Genomic DNA, 19,960 nt, shown 5'->3' on the forward strand with positions numbered 1-19,960 from the left:
AACAAAAAGAGCGTGATCGATCCATACCCACATAGCAAACAACAAATCGGCACGGCAACTTTCACAAAAACATCCAGCTCCACACCAAGATTCCAGCGGCAACAAGAGCGCCTCCATCCAGCGACACGCTCGCTCGGGCAGCGCTTGGCGATCTTCCTGGGGCAGCTTCCTCGGGAGCCGAGGAGGAGGAAGACGGCGTCTCAGAGGAGGGCGGCGCGGGTGGCGACGCGGCTGGAACCATCACCGGGCTCGGGCTGGGAGCGCTCTCGGGGCTGGGGCTGGGGCTGGGGCTGGGGCTCGGGCTGGAGCTCGGTCCCGGAGTGGGCGCTGGACTGAGCTCGGGAGCTAGTGATGGAGCCACGGACAATGCAGGTCCCGGGGCTCCCGCGGGCGCGAGCGCGAAGATCTCCGGAGGCAGCAGCACGCGATTGACGGCGTAGACCGCGACTGGAGGAGTGTCGAGCTCGGTGTCCGTGACGTCGGCCCGGTTGAGACCAGTGACGAAGCTGACGCCTTTGCCGCCGGCGGTGGAGACGTTGAGCTCGAAGCCGCCGATCCTGGAGGAGGCGACGGTGGGCAGCGGCGTGGCCACCGACCGGAGCGATCCCATGGTGAAGTACGTGGCGATGGCGTGGAACTGGAGCAGCGCAATCTTCTGGGCCTGCGAGAGCTCCGCCAGAGCATTGGGCGGGAGCGCCTTGAATGCGTCATCGTCGGGGGCGAGGAGCGTAACCGCGGACATGGATCGGAGAGCCTTGTCCACGCCGGTGGAGGCCAGGAGGCCCAGGAAGGTGTTGAAGTTGCCCTTGGCCTTGAGCGCGGCGGTGAGATTGTTGACGCTGGGGGCGGCGCCCTGGTCGATGCCCAGATCCATGGGCATGAGCGGATGATCCAGCTCCATGTAGCTCATGTCGTACGGGTGCTGCGTGACGTTCTTGACGACGGTGGCGTTGGAGGCGGCGCCGGGGACGCCCAGATGGATGAGCCCGCCGTGCGAGACGGAGACATTGACGAAGCCATACTCACCCGTGGGCTTGCCGGTGGTCTGGTAGAGCGTGGCGAGCACAATGCCGGTGGCATTGGTCATGGAGCGGATCTCCTTGATCTCCAGGTACTGTAGCACGCAGTGGTAGCGCAGGATATCGGCGATGACGAGGAGATTGTTGGCGCCCACGGAGGCGATGACCGGGTCGAGCACGGCGTTGGGCGGGATGAAGAGCGTGATGGAGGAGCGCGAGTCCACCTCCTTGATCACGCCCGTCTCGGACAGATACCTGTTGAATGTGGAGAGATGGTCGAACTTGGCGAGAACCCGGGTGGAGTTCACGGTCTTCGCGAGCGCCGTGGGCGACCACGGCGCCGCAATGCCGATGATGAGCAGTAGCATTACCAGCGACGACGCCATCGATCGAATCTCTCCTCCTCCCTCGCTGCTAGCTATATTACTTAACGCTACGAGGATCAGCGCAGAGCTACTAAGCTTACTCGCGGGCGAGCGAACAAGGCTCTTTCTTCTGCCCGCACAGCGAAGACACGCTCCTCCAAGCTGTGGGATGCCACGTGGACGGCCCCGATGCGGTAAGAATCCAAGGCTGGCCAATCTTAATATCCAACGGCTTCATTTTGTCGGTGGGTCCAAAAAACGGTCAGGCACCTGAATATCCGCGCCGCAAGTCGCATATTCCTTCCCCTGGGGATTAGGACTCGGCTTTTGCGTAAACAAAGCGTTTAATCCATGTGCGCAGTAAATGCCGGTGCTTTTGGTACGGCCTCCTCCGGATGCAGCCTAGAGCGTGATGAAGGAAATAATTTGAAAATGTTCTTGGAATGGCCCACGCCCCACTTAGGTTGGTGGACCATGTGAAACTGAAAGAAAATTGAGATGGTAGTACCAAATGCCATCCATTGATAATCGATGGATTCGTGTGGCGTGCTGGGATTAGCTCTAATCCTTGTTCCTCCCCGGCTTTGCTTAAGATTAAAAGAAAATGGGGGTTTGAACTTGGAAAAGGTGGCGAGCTTTCGTGGGCGAGAAGAGCACCCGGCTGGATTGAATTGAATTGAATTTGGAGCCAACCAACCCAGCCCCACACATATATCACATCCCTTGATTCAATCGCAAAAGGCGGTAGGAGAGATTTCACTGTGGCTGGTCCACGCTCCCACTAACTTCTCTAACTTCATTTGCCCATCCAAACAGGAGGAAGACGAAGAAGAAAACGCCGACTCGTGTAGCTAAAGGCCTATACGGCATACAAACAAGGTATACGCGCGACTCTAGTCAGGAATCAATGACTGATTCATCAATGTTTTCGTGGACGTCTCCACTCACTCACTCACTCGTATTCCTCCTTGTAGCTTTGCATCTGCGCATTCCATTGGCTCGTCGTGGCCACACTACAAACATGCCAAATCATTTGGTGGGGGAGACGAGGATCAATCTCCATCGTCTATCATGTGAGCGTCAATTCCGTTGTCGCGTTTGTTCCAGAATTTCACGCTCCAGCCGCGCCAAGAAACAAGCCCTAATCCGGGCCGCATTAGCAAATCGCCCGCGAAAATTGTGCTCGCGCTGTACGGCCGCGCCAAATGATTCGGCAATGATTTTCAACCGGGCCACGTCAGCGCCCGGTAGGTGAACACTTTATTTACCATCGCTTAGGTTAAGCTAAAGCGGCAGAAGAAAGAGAGAGAGAAAGAAGAGAAAGACGAGAAGAAAGCTCTTCCTCCATCTCATCGCATCGCATCGCATCGCATTTGTTTGTTTGCTCCATCGCCATCGCCATCTAGCACGAGAGAGAGGAGGGTGAGTTGAGCTAGCGATAGCGCGAGCACGAGAAGGAAGAGATCGGTGCTTCCGTCCTCGGAGGCACAGACAGTAGGTCTCGGCCATTTGATTCGGCTCTCTCGCTGGAGCTGGAGCTGGGACAATCTCTCAATCGCCCAAGCGCTTGAATTGGCAGACGCCAGGTACGACTCTCGTGTCTCTCCGGGCCAATCTTTGCTTGGTGTGTTTGGCTGTGGGCAAGATAGAACATCTGACTCATCACTTCATTAGTTCTTGCTTCACCGAGTCCTTTGCATGGAGTTGACTTGATTGAGCGATTGGAGTGCTTTTGGCGTTTTGCTGGAATTCCCCCAATTGTTCCTCGGCCGCTGCGGGTGGATGGTATTAAATTCGCGTGACCTCCCGGTGGGGGGAGAGAGAGAGAGAGAGATGTGTTTGTACGAGAGAGAGAGAGAGAGAGAGAGTGAGAGTGAGTGAGTGGAACTCTTCTCTCTTGGCTCCTCCAAGGTCTGTCTCCCTTCCTCTCTCTCTCACTTAATTTTTTTCTTTCTTTTTCTTCATGGTTGATGTCACCACACTCCTCCATTCCACTTGTGATCTCTATCACTTTAACCAAGACACTTTTATCCATTCCTACCTTGGTCTAAGGGAGAGGAGGAGATCGGGATCTGATCTCCTTCTCCATCTGGATTGCAGCAGTGCCGCGGTACAAGGCGCACTACGCAAACGGGTCTTTGGCTCCTTTTCTTTTTTCACTTTTCGACTCTCTCTTCTATCTTCGCTTTGTGCTTGCTTTGCTTTCTTTATTCTTTCCAGTTCTCCTTGCGTGTTCTCCTTGCTTGCTCTATGTGTGTGTTTGTTGAGAGATGGATAGATACACAATGTTGTGTTGTGCATTTGCACTGAAGTCTAGATTATTCTCTCCTCCATCTTTTCTTTTTTTTTTCTTCCTTTTGTGCGAGTGTGTTGGCTGGCTGGTTGGCTGGCTGGGCACTGTGCTGCTGCTTGCCGCTGCGGGTTTTCATTTCGCACACTGGTGGTGTCATACACACACATTGTCTGTTATCTGGCTAGCATAAAGGTGATGAACAGCGCTTAGGTACCTCTGAATAAGTTTGAAAAATGGGCATCTTCTTGTGGCTAGTCAGGCTGGGGCATTCTTGTGACAAATACTCTAATGCCTTGCTCGAAAGTGACACTTGGGTGCGTGCATGTGTTTGCCTCCGCGGTGGAAAAATGTGGTTTTGATCCTCGCAACTCTCTCTTTTTCTTCTTACCCTTGCTGCGCTGCAGATTAAAAAACTCGCCCCGCCTACCTACGCGCGCAAGCCAAAGTCAGTGGCACAACAGCGGAAGGGAGTGTTGTCAACAAAAGGCTGGCAAAGCAAGAAAAGCCTTGCGGAGGAGGAGGAGGAGCGATATCACGCAGCCATGCATTATGCCGCTGCTGCTCTTCCAGCTCCGGTCCACGACGTGGCCGCATCGCCCTCCTCCTCCTGCACGTCAATCTCTCGCCAACAGTCGCCGGAGGAGTCGACCGAAGCTCTCATTCCGGGTCTGTCACACGACCTCGCCTTCTACTGCCTCTTCCGCCTCCCGCTGGCGAGCCAGGCCGTGGCGAGGCTGGTGTCCAAGTCGTGGCTCGTGTCCCTGTCGAGCAGGGAATACTTCCAGGGGCGGCGGGGGCTGGGATTCACGGAGCAGTGGCTGTGCGTGCTGGCCTTCCACAAGAGCAGCGGCAAGATCCAGTGGCAGGCATTCGATCCGCTGCGGCAAAAGTGGCACCTCCTGCCGGCCATGCCGTGCAAAGGCCGGGTGTGCCCGCCGGGATTCGGCTGCGCGTCGATAGCGGACCAGGGCGTGCTGTTTGTGTGCGGCGGCATGCAAACCGACATGGACTGCCCGATGGACTCGGTGCTCAAGTACGAGATGCGCAAGAACCGGTGGACGGTGGCGGGGAACATGTCCACGCCGCGCTCCTTCTTCGCCAGCGGCATGATCGACGGCCGCATCTACGCCGCCGGGGGCAACAGCGCCGACCGCTACCTCAGCTCCGCCGAGGTGTATGACCCGGTGATGGATCTGTGGAGGCCGGTGGCGAGCATGGGGACCAACATGGCCAGGTACGATGCAGCGGTGCTGGATGGCAAGCTTTACGTGACCGAGGGGTGGAGTTGGCCGTTTTTGTATTCGCCGCGAGGACAGATCTACGATCCCAAGGCGGACCGCTGGGAGAACATGAGGCTGGGGATGCGAGAAGGGTGGACGGGCCTGAGCGTGGTGCTGGACGGACACTTGTTCATCATCTCGGATCTCGAGGACAGTGTCAAGCTCAAAGTCTACGACACCGGGACCGACAGTTGGAGGTGCGTGAGCGGATCGGCCATGCCGCCCAACATGGTCAAGCCCTTCTCGGTGAACACGCTCAATGGCAAGCTCCTGGTGGTGGCCAGGAGTCTCCACGTCGCGATTGGGAAGGTCACGCACACGACGGCGAGTCCGGGTGGTGCGCACGACATGACCAGCGTCGCCGCCACCACCACGACGAGCGTCGAGTGGCACTCGGTGGCCGCGCCGCACTGCCTAGCCGACTTTGTGCCGTCCAACTCGCAGGTGCTGCATGGGTGGTTTGACGGTGGTATGGAGATTGGCGACTCAATCTAGAAGTAGCAGCAGCAGCAGCACAGCAAGCAAAGTTTTCTTAGTTTTGTTCAGGCAGGGGATAGGTATGGAGCCGCAGGAGACGCTCCAGACAGAAAAAAAAGCGACCTTTGTCGGCTGAGTTCTTAAAAGTCATCCTCCAGAAACCAGAAATATACGGAAGATCTTGTCGTGCTCTAGCCACAAACAAAGAAAGTTAAAGGTGACGCTCTATCTTAATCTAATCACCCATGAAAATCAAGATAGAAACAAGATAGATAGGCTTTTATGGCCGCTGCTTTTCTCGCAGCAAGCTATGGAGCAGCCGCACCTTTCAATCACAGTGGCTGGAGCGGCAGAAACAAGGCATGGAATTGGAATCTCCATCGCGGGTTCAAGAGCTCAAGAAATTTCAAGTGGTGGTGCCAATGCGTATCGAGCAAGTCTAACTACGGCTATGGTGGCAAGCCAGCCGAGGAGGTGAGTGTGATGGTCACCGGCAGCACAGGCTACATTGGTCGATTCGTGGTCAAGGAGCTCCTGAATCGGGGCTACAAGGTCGTGGCAGTGGCACGCCAGGGATCAAACGCAAATCCCTCCGTGGAAGAAGAGAAATCCGCCTCCGGATCCTTAGAGTGTGTTACGGGGGATGTGACCAACAAGGAATCCCTGGAGAAGTCGCTAATATCGCAGGGAATTGGGAAGATAGATGTGGTGGTGTGCTGCCTGGCGAGCCGGAGCGGGGGAGTGGCGGATTCATGGAACATCGATTACCAGGCCAGTCGCAACAGCTTCGATGTGGGATTGGAGCTTGGAGCATCGCATCTGGTGCTCCTCTCGGCGATTTGCGTGCAAAAGCCACTCCTCCATTTCCAGCGAGCCAAGCTCAAGCTCGAGGCGGAGATCCAAGGGCTGCCATCTAATCCGACGTGGAGCATCGTGCGGCCCACGGCGTTTTTCAAGAGCTTGGCAGGCCAGGTGGACATCGTCAAGGCCGGGGGGCCATTTGTGGTGTTTGGCGATGGACGCCTCTGTTCTTGCAAGCCCATCAGCGAATCTGACCTCGCATCTTTTATCTGCGACTGCATCTCGGATGAATCCAAGCACCAGAAGCTGCTGCCAATCGGTGGTCCTGGCCGAGCCTACACTCCTCTGGAACAGGGCGACCTCCTCTTTGAAATTACCGGGAAGTCGCGAAGATTTGTTAAGGTTCCCATCCAGATTATGGATTTCGCGATTGGGCTGCTCGATTCCATAGCTGGATTCTTCCCAGACAATGCGGGCCTCCAGGATGCTGCCGAGTACGCGAAGATTGGGAGATACTACGCAGCGGAGAGCATGCTAGTGCTAGATCCGGACACCGGATGCTATGATGCCGATGCGACACCCAGCTATGGCAGTGATACATTGGAAGCATTCTTCCAAAGAGTGGTTATGGAGGGCATGGCAGGTCAGGAACTGGGAGAGCAAGTTCCATCGTTCTTGCGTAGTGATAGTTAATACTCTTCTAAACAAAAATCAGTCTTTTTACAAAAGACCTTCATTAATAACTATAATTTACTGATAAGGGGGATATGGTCATGAAAAAAAAAAATCTTTTTGGCCAATGGAAAAGCACTATAGCGTTGGCTTGAGAGAGGTAATATACGTATTTGACATGTGTCTATTTGGGTTTGCAGATGTCATGGCATCCGTGGAGTGGTAGAGCTACAGCCAGCCTTCAACATGGCCAAAACCATCAAAGAGTTCAACTTTAGTCCTTATTCTTCTGCAATAAAGAACAAGGTTAAGGTAAGTTCTCAAAGCCATAGCTTGCAAACCCCATCTACCTCTCACAGCTCAAGTGTCATTGTATTCTCTAGAGCTAAAACTTTGACAAGCTTCCCTTATTCTCGAGCCACCAAGCCCAAGCAACAGCATAGCTTGCATCATCCACTCCTTCAACCTCTATCATGTCCAGAAACTCAAGAGCCATCTCTCCCTACTAGTTCTTTGAGTTATGAAAAGTCCCTAAACTATGATCTAGCATTAAAAGACAAAAGATGCTATGCCTTTTCTTAAGGTTCACCACCACCAAATTACCTCAAAAGCTCCACCACACAACTTTGCCATTATGAGTGGTTAAGTTCCTTACATATCCTAGCATTAGAGCATTCCAGGAGACAAGCATAAGACACACCAAACAATTGGATTAGGTTCTTGATTTCTGCAGTGTAGTGGTGGTCAAAGCAATGAAAAGCATGTGAGGCTTTAAGCTCACCATGGCTCAAAAAGGCATGCCAATCATTTTGTTGCTTGCTTTAGCACAACTTCCTTTTTATTACAGTTCAAGGTGTGTGCAAATTGTGCTCTTGCTATGCAAAGAACAGCTAATCTGGGTGAGACATTCAGCAACTCTAGGAAGGTCCTGCTGTGTGAAGAACAACTAATTTATTAGGTGACTCTTGGAAATCCTTGTTACCAAAGGAGCTTAAGATCAAAATAGTGTTATTTTTTTGTGTGTGAGAATGCTCCTTTATGGCCCTTTGGAGTTTAGCGTTTTTTCACTCTCTGAAAATTTAAAGTATTTAAATATTAGGAGACATATGTCACTAATTGCCTCAAACTATTACACATTCATACTCAAAACAACCTTGAACATGCAGTGTAATAATTTAAATGTTGAGCATGTTAATACAAAAACTTTAGACCTTGACAATGCTAATATAATAAAACACATACAAATATAGACTTTGAAAATACTCATCATAGTTGCACTGTTTATAAAATAGTGATAGCAAATTAAATTAAATTAAATTTTTGATTGTTAGAATTTAAATAATAAAGGCATATATTACTTTAGAATACATAGTAAAATTTACCAATATGGCTTCAACATATTCTGCTACCAGCACACTACCATCATATAGATAATTTTATATACTTGATACATATAAGGCTATCAACATAGAAAGAAAAATTCATTTAATATAAATTCTAATTCTAATTTGTTACTATAATTAGATCATATGTTAAAAATAATAAACTCTACACAAGTCTTTTGAATGATGTATGATCTTAAATCATGGAAGATTTTCTATAAATTTAATGTTTCCTTTTTTCTTTTGATAGTAGAAAGAGGAAATATCAATTGTAAATATCCTTTAATCACATCCTTATATTAATCTTATAAATAATAACTTACAAATATTTCTATATGTTATTAATTTATCCAACACTAATTTTTTAAGTATCAATAATGTGACAATCTGTGAGTGCATGGAATATGGAAAGAAAATATAAAAAATGTGCATATCAATTAGCCCAAAAACCCTAATTTATATACAAGAGTGAGTGGTCTGGATTGAAACTAATCCAATAGCTACCAAAATCCCACTACACTAATATTAGTATATGGCATTGTAACCATACACTTGGACCTTACATCATCCCCTCTTTTTAGAATAATGGAAGACCATCAGGGTTCTCTTGTAGATAGGCTAGGATCTGGAGGAACATCAGGATGAGGCATTGCTAGATCTGTAGGTGGTATTAGTTGTTCTTGATCCCTTTATATGAAGTGTTTCAATTGTTGTATATGCACAACTTTTGGAGGATTAGCTTGTTGGACATCATACCAAACCTCATAAACTTGTGGTTTACAACACCTATTATAGTCCTTTCCACTAAGCAAGGAGCCCCTTAGATAAACCACGTACTGTAAGATGGGGAAAACAGACTAACACCAAGTCATCCACTTTGTACTTCGCAAGTGGACGATAATGGGAGTTGTAGCGCTATTGTTATCCCATTTGTATACGGCCTAAGTGTTTGGTAAACTCTGTTTGGACAAGTGGAAGAATGCTCGTCATATACTAATCCCATGACATAACATCAGCATCTCATGGCAATTGCAAAGGTAAACTTAGCTCCATTGGTAATATTAGATTATGACCATATAGAAATTTATATAATGAAGCACTAACAAAACTTTGCACCTCTGTGACATATGCATACTAAAAAGGTAGCAAATAACCATCTTAATCCGAATGCTGAAAATTCACATATTTCATAATCATCTCTTTGAACGTCCAAACAAGCCATTCCACTAAACCGTCTAATTGTGGATGATAAGCACTCGTGACAGTGTGGCGTATCCCCAACCGAGACGTCAAAACATGAAATGCCTTAGCCATAAATTCGCTCTGGACAAGAATGGTGGAACACCACTTAATTGAGGAGGAAGTATCCAACATCAGTTGCAAAGGCACTAACAAAAGCACCAACTTCCACCCAATGAGTCAAGTAGTCAAAAGAAATAATAACATACTCATTGCTATCAGTCAATTATGGAAAAGTTCCCATAAGATCAAATGCCACATATTTAAACGGACAGGAAATTGCAATTGACTCTAACCATCCTTCCGCAGCATGAGGGGGAGTATTACGAGCTTGACATCAAATGCAACTATGCACATATTGGATAATATCATGTTGCATCTCTGGCTAATAGAAAGACTTGTGTAGCTTCTCAATCACATAAGGATGTCCCATATGCCCACATAAAATAGAAGAATCATAGTAGGCATAGAGAAACCGCAAAAGAAAGATTGAAGGCACCACCAGCCGTAAATGATCATTAGGATCTGTCCCCACAAAATAAACAAGGCCGTCTTCAAGGTGATATTGAGAATGTAAATGCCAGAATGGCAAGTTATCAACAAGTGATGCAAGATTTTCAAACCCTTCTTGAAGCTTTCGAATGAATCTTATCAAGAGAAGGTAGGTCTTGCTTTATATCTTGTGGATAATGAATGTCAAGTACAGCAACTGCCGATGGCACAAAATCCTCATTTAGAAAATCCACAAATGCCGGAACAATAGGCTTGTCAAAAATATGTGAAGAGAGCAAAGAAGGAAGAAGAATTCGAGAAAGGGCATCAGCATCAACCATAGAACTCCTTGAGGGATGAACAACATCAAAATTATATATCTGAAGTTTCAAAGCTCACCAAGCAATATGACCAACTAGGTTTTCCCACTTCAATAATGAAGTTGTAGCACACCTGAATTTGGACCCGAACTTCAAGCCTGTTGCGCTACGAAACGAGGGTCCGATACAATCCCACGAGCACCAGCTCCCCATATCCAGCACTTGCATGCAAAATGGTGTCAAATGGAGTCTGACACAATTTTGGCATACCGGTGGCCTAACGCGAGGAGGAGGGTACCCCACCGACTAGAGCAACGTGGAGCTTTGGCTTAGACCCAATAGTTGTCTAACTCTTCCTGACGGGGTTGATTTCTTGCTCAGGGGAAGTTGGGCCTCTGGCCTTCTCCCTATATCCCTGCGGGCAGGGATGTATCATTCCTTTGTAAGCTGAGTGGTATTCAGAGCAACAAGGGTGGCTAACTCCGTTGGTCATTTCCTTGTCGGTGACAGCCGGAGGGTGTCTGAGTCTTAACGTCTTTGGATGTAGAGGAGAGGTCGTTCCATAACTCATTTAAGTCGGTGTGTTTCCCAAATAGTGCGCTTTCCGTTAACTTTCAGAGTAGTTTCTTTGACGGTTTGCTAGACTCGGGTATGCATTGATGAGGACGTTGATCTTCCCCAAGTGGGGGAGAGCGTCGCGAATGTGACTTCGGGTATCGAAAGATACTTGTTGGCTAATCCTTACGGACACTCTTTCTTTATTGCTATGACGGCAAAAGGTCGGTACAGTTGGTTCCCTTTATCGTTCTCGCTTGAGCTAGTTGAGAAACTGGTTAATAACTGTGTATTTAAATTAGATAAACATAAGGTAGGAACCCTATGTGTTTCTTGCTGAGCATATTCGGCCTGGTTTGAGAAATTCATGTTATTGGCTTGCACTTGCTAGTATCAAGAACCCCACATATTGAGATTAGTCCCTCAATATCGCTAAATGATAGCTTACCGTGTCTGCCAAACACCCTCGCTATCATGCCCTTTGTGTTGGTCTCATTTCAGTTCCAAATGCTATTTATGGAAAGTGTCTAGATTCACTCATTTGGCATATCTACGGAATGTAGAGGTTGGCTTGAACACAATAGTGTTCGTCCCGTGTCCAAATTCGCAATCTAGGGACATTTCATATTTAGTAAGTTTTGAGCTTGTTCCAGAGACTAACTCTTGATACTAAGGGAGGCTTAGGGTGAAAGCCCAAAGCGTGTGTTCCTCAATAGGGGGGGGGGGGGGGGGGGGGTTCCAAATGTATAGTAGGGATAGTGGTTGGATTGCATGTCCAACCACTTGAGACATTAGTTTGGCTCTTACTGGGCTGTGTCGCTCTTTGTTCTACGTCTAGCTATTATAAACTGGCAGATTAAGTTGTTTACACGACCGCGCCCCTTTTCAAATCAAGAGAAAGGCAGAAATTTGTGATCAGTCTATAATAGTTATCCCCATGGTTATGGATTAGACCCATGCACCAAAGTGCCGAAGTCAACTTGCCAAAACTGACCCAAGTACTAACGAACGAGAGAAACAACACTTTGATTTATAGAAATATATTACTTTATTAATTTGTAAGATTTATTACAAAGTTTACAAAAGCTAGTCTTTATTACTATTCTTATACTTCGTGACAAGCTCACGAGCATGTGTAAGATTACTAAGAGGTTCCCAAGTTGATTCACAAATCGGGTAACCTTTCCACTTAACTAGATATTCCTTGGAACTACCACCACAAGCTTTGCGAGACAAGAAAATCGCTTCGATCTCATACTCCATGTCACCATTCACAACTTTCGGAGGGGGATGAATGTCCACAAAGTGATCCACATCAACATGATATGGTGTCAGTAAATTGACATGAAACACATCATGTACATGGGACAACTCATCCAGAAGATCCAACTTAGAGGATACATCACCAGTTGATAGGGTCCAATATATCTCGGTAACAGCTTCTGAAATAAACATCCCTTAATATTCAAGTTCCAAGAAGATAGCTACACCTGATCTCTCACTTGATAGGATACATCCCGACGATGCTGATCCTTATCATGTCAATACCTATCCTAAGCTTTGCCCATCGCCTCAGTAGCCCTAGACCAACCTTGGCGTAGCTGCTCCGCATAGGTCTCAACAGCCGGGACCAACACTTCAGACATTGGTTTAGGTACAATAATCTGTTGAGGCACCCCACGAGCATTTCCTTGCAACATCTCCCATGGAGAACAGCCAATAGTGCTATGAAATGTGTTGTTATAACAAATTTTTGCTGTGTCTAAATGCTCAACCCAGTCACATTGGTCTGCCGTGACATAGTACCGCAGATAATCCTCTATTTGAGCATTCATGCGTTCGGTCTGCCCATCAGTCTGAGGATGATAAGCCATACTAAACTTCAACTTGATACCAAATAACTGGAACAGTATGCCCCAAAACTTCCCCGTAAACCTCGAATCTTTATTCGAGATCATCTCTTCGGGAAGACCACGAACTCGCACTACTTCATGGAAAAGAGCTTTGTTGCTTGTTTCACATTTTCTGTTCCCACAGTTGAAATGAAGTGTGCAATCTTTGACAACCGATCCACAACCATCATCAAAGTATCATAACCCTTAAACTTCGGCAAGCAAGTGATGAAATCAAGTGTCACACTTTGAAATGGCCATGCCGGTGCTGGAATGCACTGCAACTTCCCAGCCTGCTTCTCAGTTCTACGCTTACATTGCTGGCATATAGGGCAGGAACAAACATAGTCCACTACATCACCTTCCATACTAGATTAGAAAAATCCCTTTTTTAATGAAGCTAGAGTCTTTCATTTCCCACCATGTCCCGCTGCTGAAACATTATGATGTTCCCATAGAAATAATTGCTGAAGATCCTTAGAGGGAAGATACAATCTTTCTTTCTTATAGAATATAAACCCATCCCGAATTGAGAAGTGAAGCTTTGCATTAGTGCGACTAGCAACTTTCGCTGCTTCACTGTAGCGCACGTGGTTTTGACCCTTTATCCTATGGTGATTTACCATAGGATAACACCACAAAGCGGAACCTAAACCCTCTTTGTGCCACGAGACAGATGCCACGTGTCACATGCCACGTGTCCACAGGAACCCGAGGTTCAGGGCCTTGGGCCACTGAATGAAGGGACGGTGCCAAACTCCCAAGCATGGAGCCAAGGAGTGATGGAACCGAACCACGGAGCAACTCCCGAGCATAAAGCCCAAGGAGCGAAGGGACAGGAGCCCGGAGCGACTTGGAACAGTTCTGGAGCAACCAGCATCCCAATGCCAGGACCAGCACGCAAAACGGAGCCAAATGGAGTCTGGCACTATTTCGGCATACCGGTGGCCTAACGCGAGGATATGGGTACTCCACCAACTAGCATGGAATGGAACTTGGGCTTAGACCCAAGCCGGACGCAGAACAAGGACAGGCACGCAAGTGGGAGCTAGACTATGCCTTAGGTTGGTCGGCCATGCCCGACCTACCCACTATCCCTACTATACATTTGGAAGCCCCCACAGCCCCCCCCCCCCTTTAGGAACACACGCTTTGGGCTTTCACCCCAAGCCTCCCTTAGTATCAGGAGTTAGTATCTGGGACAAGCTCGAAACTTACTAAATATGGAATGTTCCTAGATTGCGAATTTGGACACGAGACGAACACCATTGTGTTCAGGCTAATCTCTACATTCCGTAGATATGCCAAATGAGCAAATCTGGACACTTTCCATAAATAGCATTTGGGACCGAAATGAGACTAACACAAAAGGGCATGATAGCGAGGGTGTTTGGCAGACACGGTAAGCTATCATGTAGCGATATTGAGGGACTAGTCTCAATACGCGAGGGTTCTTGTCACTAGCAAGTGCAAGACAAAACGAGACGGGAACTCCTTACCGGGCTAAGTATGCTTAGCTAATAACACGTAGGAATTCCGTCCTTATGCTCGTCCGGTCTAAGTACACTCGAAATGCCCAGTTAACTCCACTAGCACAAGAGGGACTGATAAAGGGTCCAGCAATACCGACCTCCTGCCATCGTGGCAGTAAGGTAAGAGTGTCCGTAAGGACTGGTCGACAGGTAACTTTCAATACCCGAAGTCACATTCGTGACACTCTCCCCCCCTAGGGAAGATCGACGTCCTCGTCGATGCATACTCGAGTCTAGAATACTGCCAAGGAAACAACTCCAGAAAAAGTTCACGGTACTCACACTATGTGAGAAATGCACCAACTTAAATGAGTTAGGGGTAACCTCTTTGTCTAAAGTGGATGCGCTACCAGCTCAGACACCTTCCGGCCGTCGCCGACAAGGAAATGACCAACGGAGTCAGGCACCCCTGCTGCTCTGGGAGTCACCCAGCTTACAAAAGTGTGATATGCCCTGCCCGCAGGGACATAGAGAGAGAAGCCAGAAGCCCCAACCCTCCTAAGCAAAGAAACCAAACCCGTCGGTAAGGTTTAGATAGACTACTGTAAACAGAGTAGAGTAGAGTTGTTTACACGGTCACGCCCTTTTAACGGAATAAGGAACATCGACAGAGAGGCGGGTTATTTGACCAGTTGACAGTAGCTACCCCATGACTAGAGATTTCAACATGCACACGAAGTGCCGAAGCCAGTCTGCCTATTACTGGCCCAAACTCAAAGATCAATAGATGGACAATATCAAAGTCATAGACAATGATAGCTTAGAGACTTAATTATCAGTGAATAAAGCTTAGATTAGAACACAAAAGTATTCCAACAAAGTTATCATCCGATAAACTAGTAGTATAGGATAGGAACCACCAAGATCGTCATAATTGGTAGGCATAGGAATCACTATCCAGCAAAATTCAATAGCAAGTATGTCATCAAAGAAACTCAATGATAAAACTTAACTACCGAAGATAGCAGACAGTAAGCCAAACAACTTACCAAAGAAAACTCAAAGAACACAAAGTATCATTGACTGACAAGCAAAATGCTCGCGAATGTATCACCTGAAGGAAATAACATCCTGATCTATCAGAACTAACGCGAGCAATAATCAATAGAACAAAATGAATGCGGCAACACCAAAAAACACCCATTCATGCCAACTATCATACTAGTTAATCCAAATAGATCCCAGCCAACAACACCAAGGAACTCAAGTTGCCTAAGCAAGTGTCAGCAACATCTTACTAATGTCTCAAACCCAAGAGACCAATCCAAAGCAAACCACAAAGAACATGTGGTATTGCAAAAAGCCAAAAGCTATCAAAGAAAATAACTAACTATCACGAAAGATCATCAATCATCCCATCAATAAAGAGATGCATAATCATCGTCTAAGAAAGAATCCACTACTATGAAGAATAGCGAATCATTCTATATCAACAACAATCAAGCCAAACTTTAGATAAGGATAACCAACTATCCCAGATAATAGTCAATCATCACCAATGATTGCTAGATGCAAAAGCCAATTTCAACATCGAAGCTAAGAAGCCAAAATGTCTTCCCCAACAACTTCTAACAAATGGAACAACGAGCATAAAACTCAAAGAACCAAAAGCTCGAAGAAGTCTATAGCCAAGTCTTTCTTAACAATGATCACAAGTCTCACATGAACTAACTTTAATGCTAAAGAAGAAATTATGGTGCAACCCACAACATTTTCCTCAACACATCCATAAGCTAAACTTCATAATGCAAAGTTAATGAAAAGCATGTCTGCATCAATCCAAAAGCTAAGTATAAGGAAGCTATGCTCAACAAGTGATCACTAAACGATCCTCCATGAATCCATCTATAGCAAGACGTAATTCACTTCATAGCAAGCACAAAAAGAATCATCAATGATTGATATATCCCAACTGAAATCCAGCAAGGATTCAATCACTAACTCTTTCCTCTTATAAAACTAGTATAGTCCATGACTAAATCACTTTTCAAGGAAAAGCTCAAAGCTCAACCTTTACTAAATAATCTCGTCTAGAACACAACTAACTCAAACTTGCCACTCAGTTCATTTGAACGTCAACATAGTTGCAACTAGCAAATGCACGAATGCTAATAACACAAAGCTATAGCCAAATCATCAACACTATCTTCATCAAAACTAATGAAACTCGACATCAATCTTGCAGAGAGACATCTCATTTCACTAAAATTTCAACATCAACAATGTCAACCACAAGGCATCACTTCAATGCCATTAACACTAAAACAAAGCTAAAAGAAAGCACGAGTGTATCACCACTCAAAGCTCTCTAGCAACCAAGCTAACCAAGGTCGAAGATACTTTAGTTAGTATCTGAGACCAATCCTTCAACATTACTCAAGTACGGACAACACATCATCAAGGAGTGATTCACCACGTCCAGACTCAATGAAATCCAACACCACGAACTAAACGCAACCAAATGATATCAACAGAGGTAGAGTCGACATGCTAACATGGAAAACCCATGTAAGTCTAATGACACGATCCTCCGCAACCCCATTCGGTAAAGCAAGCCCACCATTGATAAATCTTCATCGAGTGAAGCAAGTGTCAACAGTCCTTGACAAAGTCTACAAGCAATCACTAGTTGCCAAGCAACTAACCATCACTTTTTCAACTTGCTTTCATGAGACCCAAACACTAAACTCATGTCATTTAGTCATACACTTGTCTAACATGAACGTGATACCTTCGGTATGAGATAAAAGTTCATTGACAAGCACAAACTAAATGACCACTCGAATCCAACTCAACTGCAATAAACTCACTAATGCATTTAGCCACTAGCTCTGAGCATGCCTTGAAGAGGCTAGCTATGCATGATCAACACTCAGCTGAAACTAAAGTGAAGACCATGAGATGGATCTATATTGGTATATAACCTCCACTTATACAAAGCTATAGTACGGGTATCAACATCTCAACTTCAAACAACCAAGTTGGACATCACTATCCTCAATCAAGGCGCAGGACCACCAAGTCCAAGTCAAGATCAGTGAGAGCTCACTACTCTCATAGAGTCTAACAAATTGCAAGGTGCAACCTGCCACCAAGCATAACACTACAGAAGAAAGGCACAAGGGTCACCTTTCTTAGAAAAGCGCAACGGCCACTTTTCTACACCAACTCCAGACTCTATCCAACTCAATTGCCTTAGCCCCAAAAGTTAGCATCTTTTTCGGGCAGCATCATACAAACTACCTACTAAGATCTAAGCCAACCGAAGTCAACTCCAACCCTTTCACTAGTTTGTACTGGCTTACGAAAACGGAATGGTTTTCGAGCAAAGTGATCAACAGATCAGCCATTGGATAAGTCTAAGAAAATTTGTGGAAAATCTTTCCATCCCAGAGAAAGAATGACTCTCAGTCCAGGAATACAAACTTTCAAGACTCAACCAACTTCCTCCTACTTAACAACTTCACATAGGCTCACTTCAACACAAATTCTCATGACCCATATTATGCTTAAGCCTCGAACATCTTTTTGTCCATTCTTCCGACATCCAATACCGACATCCGCAAAATGCAAAGTGAACATCCAAGGCTTAATCACGAAGACCACATCTTCGGATATCCACATTGCACTAACACTCTTCTTCAACCACCTTCAAGATCCAATGTGAAGCCAAAACACTAACAAGAAAAATGACATGGAAAATCAAGCTCAAGGAAACTTCCTCATCACTCGAATCAACAATGCCATTTCCACTAACAAAAGTGCTAGCGCTATCAATGCCTTAACTACACACCTTTTCTATCCAACAATTTACTCCAAGTGCTAACGGATAAACTAACAAGCCATAGCAAATGAATGCTACAACCCTTTTCCAACACCTCAATGGGCAAACTCAAGGAACTAAGGAACCAACTTAAACTTAGCATAATGGACTACTATTGAGAATCCAGTCAAAGCTACTACAATGCTACTACGTGCAAGTAGATTAGCTTCACCATCAACCACTTTGGGGTTGAACATCGTTTAACCAAGCAACTTCGTAAACACATTGCTCATTATCACATGAATATGATATGGAAATCACAATGACTTGATCATCAATTGAGAAACACCATGAGCAACACCCATGTCATTACTTCAAAGGTTTATGTGACTATCAAGTGTCAACTCAATTCGACAAAATGCAACATAAATGCCACACTCCACCAACAGAGATGAACAACACCCAACACCACTAACTTTTGTTCACAACATGGATAAGCACATGCCACTCTTTTTCTGACCAAACTCAAAACTAATCCAACCAAGCTACTCAAGAAACAATAGCAAGGTTCCCGGAAAAAGAATTGAGCATTGTAACTCAAGTCTTCCAATAGCAAGCCTAGACAAAATGGTATAGCACTTCACTGCTATACATCCCATAACTCACCATTTGTAAGACCATCATCTCCAAGATGTATCAAAGTAGGGACTCTTGATTGCATGATATGAACACGAGCAATGAGTTACACTTCATTGCAAATCATCTCTTTAAGAAGAGAAGATGATTTACGTATTTGATCCTTCGTCCCTGATGACTCTCTTTTCGGTCTCATCTTTGACTACACCTCAAGCTTGCGTTCGCACTGCCTTCAGTCCAATCCAAGAAAAGTTTATAAGAGAGCACGGCAATGATTACTTGAACCAATAGACTAATCTCTATAGTTTTAGTTGATCCACTTGTAATCATGCCTAGGAAGGATCCACTAGTGCCGTGCTAAAGAGCTACGGACCAGCCTATTTGCCACTCATAGCAAACTCAGGGAAGGTTTCCTTTTACCCACGGTACATGGAACACCTTATAGAACCATTGGAACAACTCATGGAACCACTGATAGGCTAACATTAATCTTGCCAACTCAAAGCGTATCCTCGAGTTGTTAATGCGCCTCACTCACGAGTCCAAGCTCAAACTCATGCAAACGGAATAACTCAATCCCTCTTGTGAGCCCAAGAGCAAGCTCACATCATAAGGTACAACAAAGTAACAAAATCCATACCCAAGGAACAATTGCGAAGCCTTTGCACCAAACATGTACCCACTCGGATCATCGTTTTTATCTCTGCGTATGCAACAAGACTAGTTGCCCAATCTCATTGAATAGTACTTGCTGAGACTCATCCTCTGATACCAAATGTAGCGCACGTGGTTTTGACCCTTTATCCTATGGTGATTTACCATAGGATAACACCACGAAGCGGAACCTAAACCCTCTTTGTGCCACGTGACAGATGCCACGTGTCCACAGGAACCCGAGGTTCAGGGCCTTGGGCTACTGAATGAAGGGACGGTGCCAAACTCCCAAGCATGGAGCCAAGGAGTGATGGAACCGAACCACGGAGCAACTCCCGAGCATAAAGCCCAAGGAGCGAAGGGACAGGAGCCCAGAGCGACTTGGAACAGTCCTGGAGCAACCAGCATCCCAATGCCAAGACCAGCACGCAAAACGGAGCCAAACGGAGTCTGGCGCTATTTCGGCATACCGGTGGCCTAACGCGAGGATATGGGTACTCCACCAACTAGCATGGAATGGAACTTGGGCTTAGACCCAAGCCGGACGCAGGACAAGGACAGGCACGCAAGCGGGAGCTAGACTATGCC

The 19,960-nt window shown here is 46.4% G+C and overlaps 3 protein-coding genes across 3 annotated transcripts; 2 read left to right on the forward strand and 1 right to left on the reverse strand.

Moving 5' to 3' along the window:
* LOC9648655 (fasciclin-like arabinogalactan protein 8) lies at positions 1-1,801 on the reverse strand. The gene has a single exon (XM_002976414.2). The coding sequence runs from the start codon at positions 1,403-1,405 to the stop codon at positions 62-64; it is 1,344 nt and encodes a 447-aa protein (XP_002976460.2). The 5' UTR covers positions 1,406-1,801; the 3' UTR covers positions 1-61.
* An 850-nt stretch (positions 1,802-2,651) lies between these two features.
* LOC9648996 (F-box/kelch-repeat protein At1g30090) lies at positions 2,652-5,660 on the forward strand. The gene is made up of 2 exons (XM_002976284.2): positions 2,652-2,970; positions 4,082-5,660. The coding sequence occupies exon 2, from the start codon at positions 4,220-4,222 to the stop codon at positions 5,450-5,452; it is 1,233 nt and encodes a 410-aa protein (XP_002976330.2). The 5' UTR covers positions 2,652-2,970; positions 4,082-4,219; the 3' UTR covers positions 5,453-5,660.
* Positions 5,661-5,683: 23 nt separating this feature from the next.
* LOC9648656 (divinyl chlorophyllide a 8-vinyl-reductase, chloroplastic) lies at positions 5,684-7,001 on the forward strand. Its single transcript, XM_002976285.2, has one exon. The coding sequence runs from the start codon at positions 5,717-5,719 to the stop codon at positions 6,926-6,928; it is 1,212 nt and encodes a 403-aa protein (XP_002976331.2). The 5' UTR covers positions 5,684-5,716; the 3' UTR covers positions 6,929-7,001.
* The last annotated feature ends 12,959 nt before the right edge of the window (positions 7,002-19,960 follow it).

Source organism: Selaginella moellendorffii, unplaced genomic scaffold (genome assembly GCF_000143415.4).
Source record: "Selaginella moellendorffii unplaced genomic scaffold, v1.0 SELMOscaffold_30, whole genome shotgun sequence".
In the NCBI taxonomy this organism is placed as follows: Eukaryota; Viridiplantae; Streptophyta; class Lycopodiopsida; order Selaginellales; family Selaginellaceae; genus Selaginella; species Selaginella moellendorffii.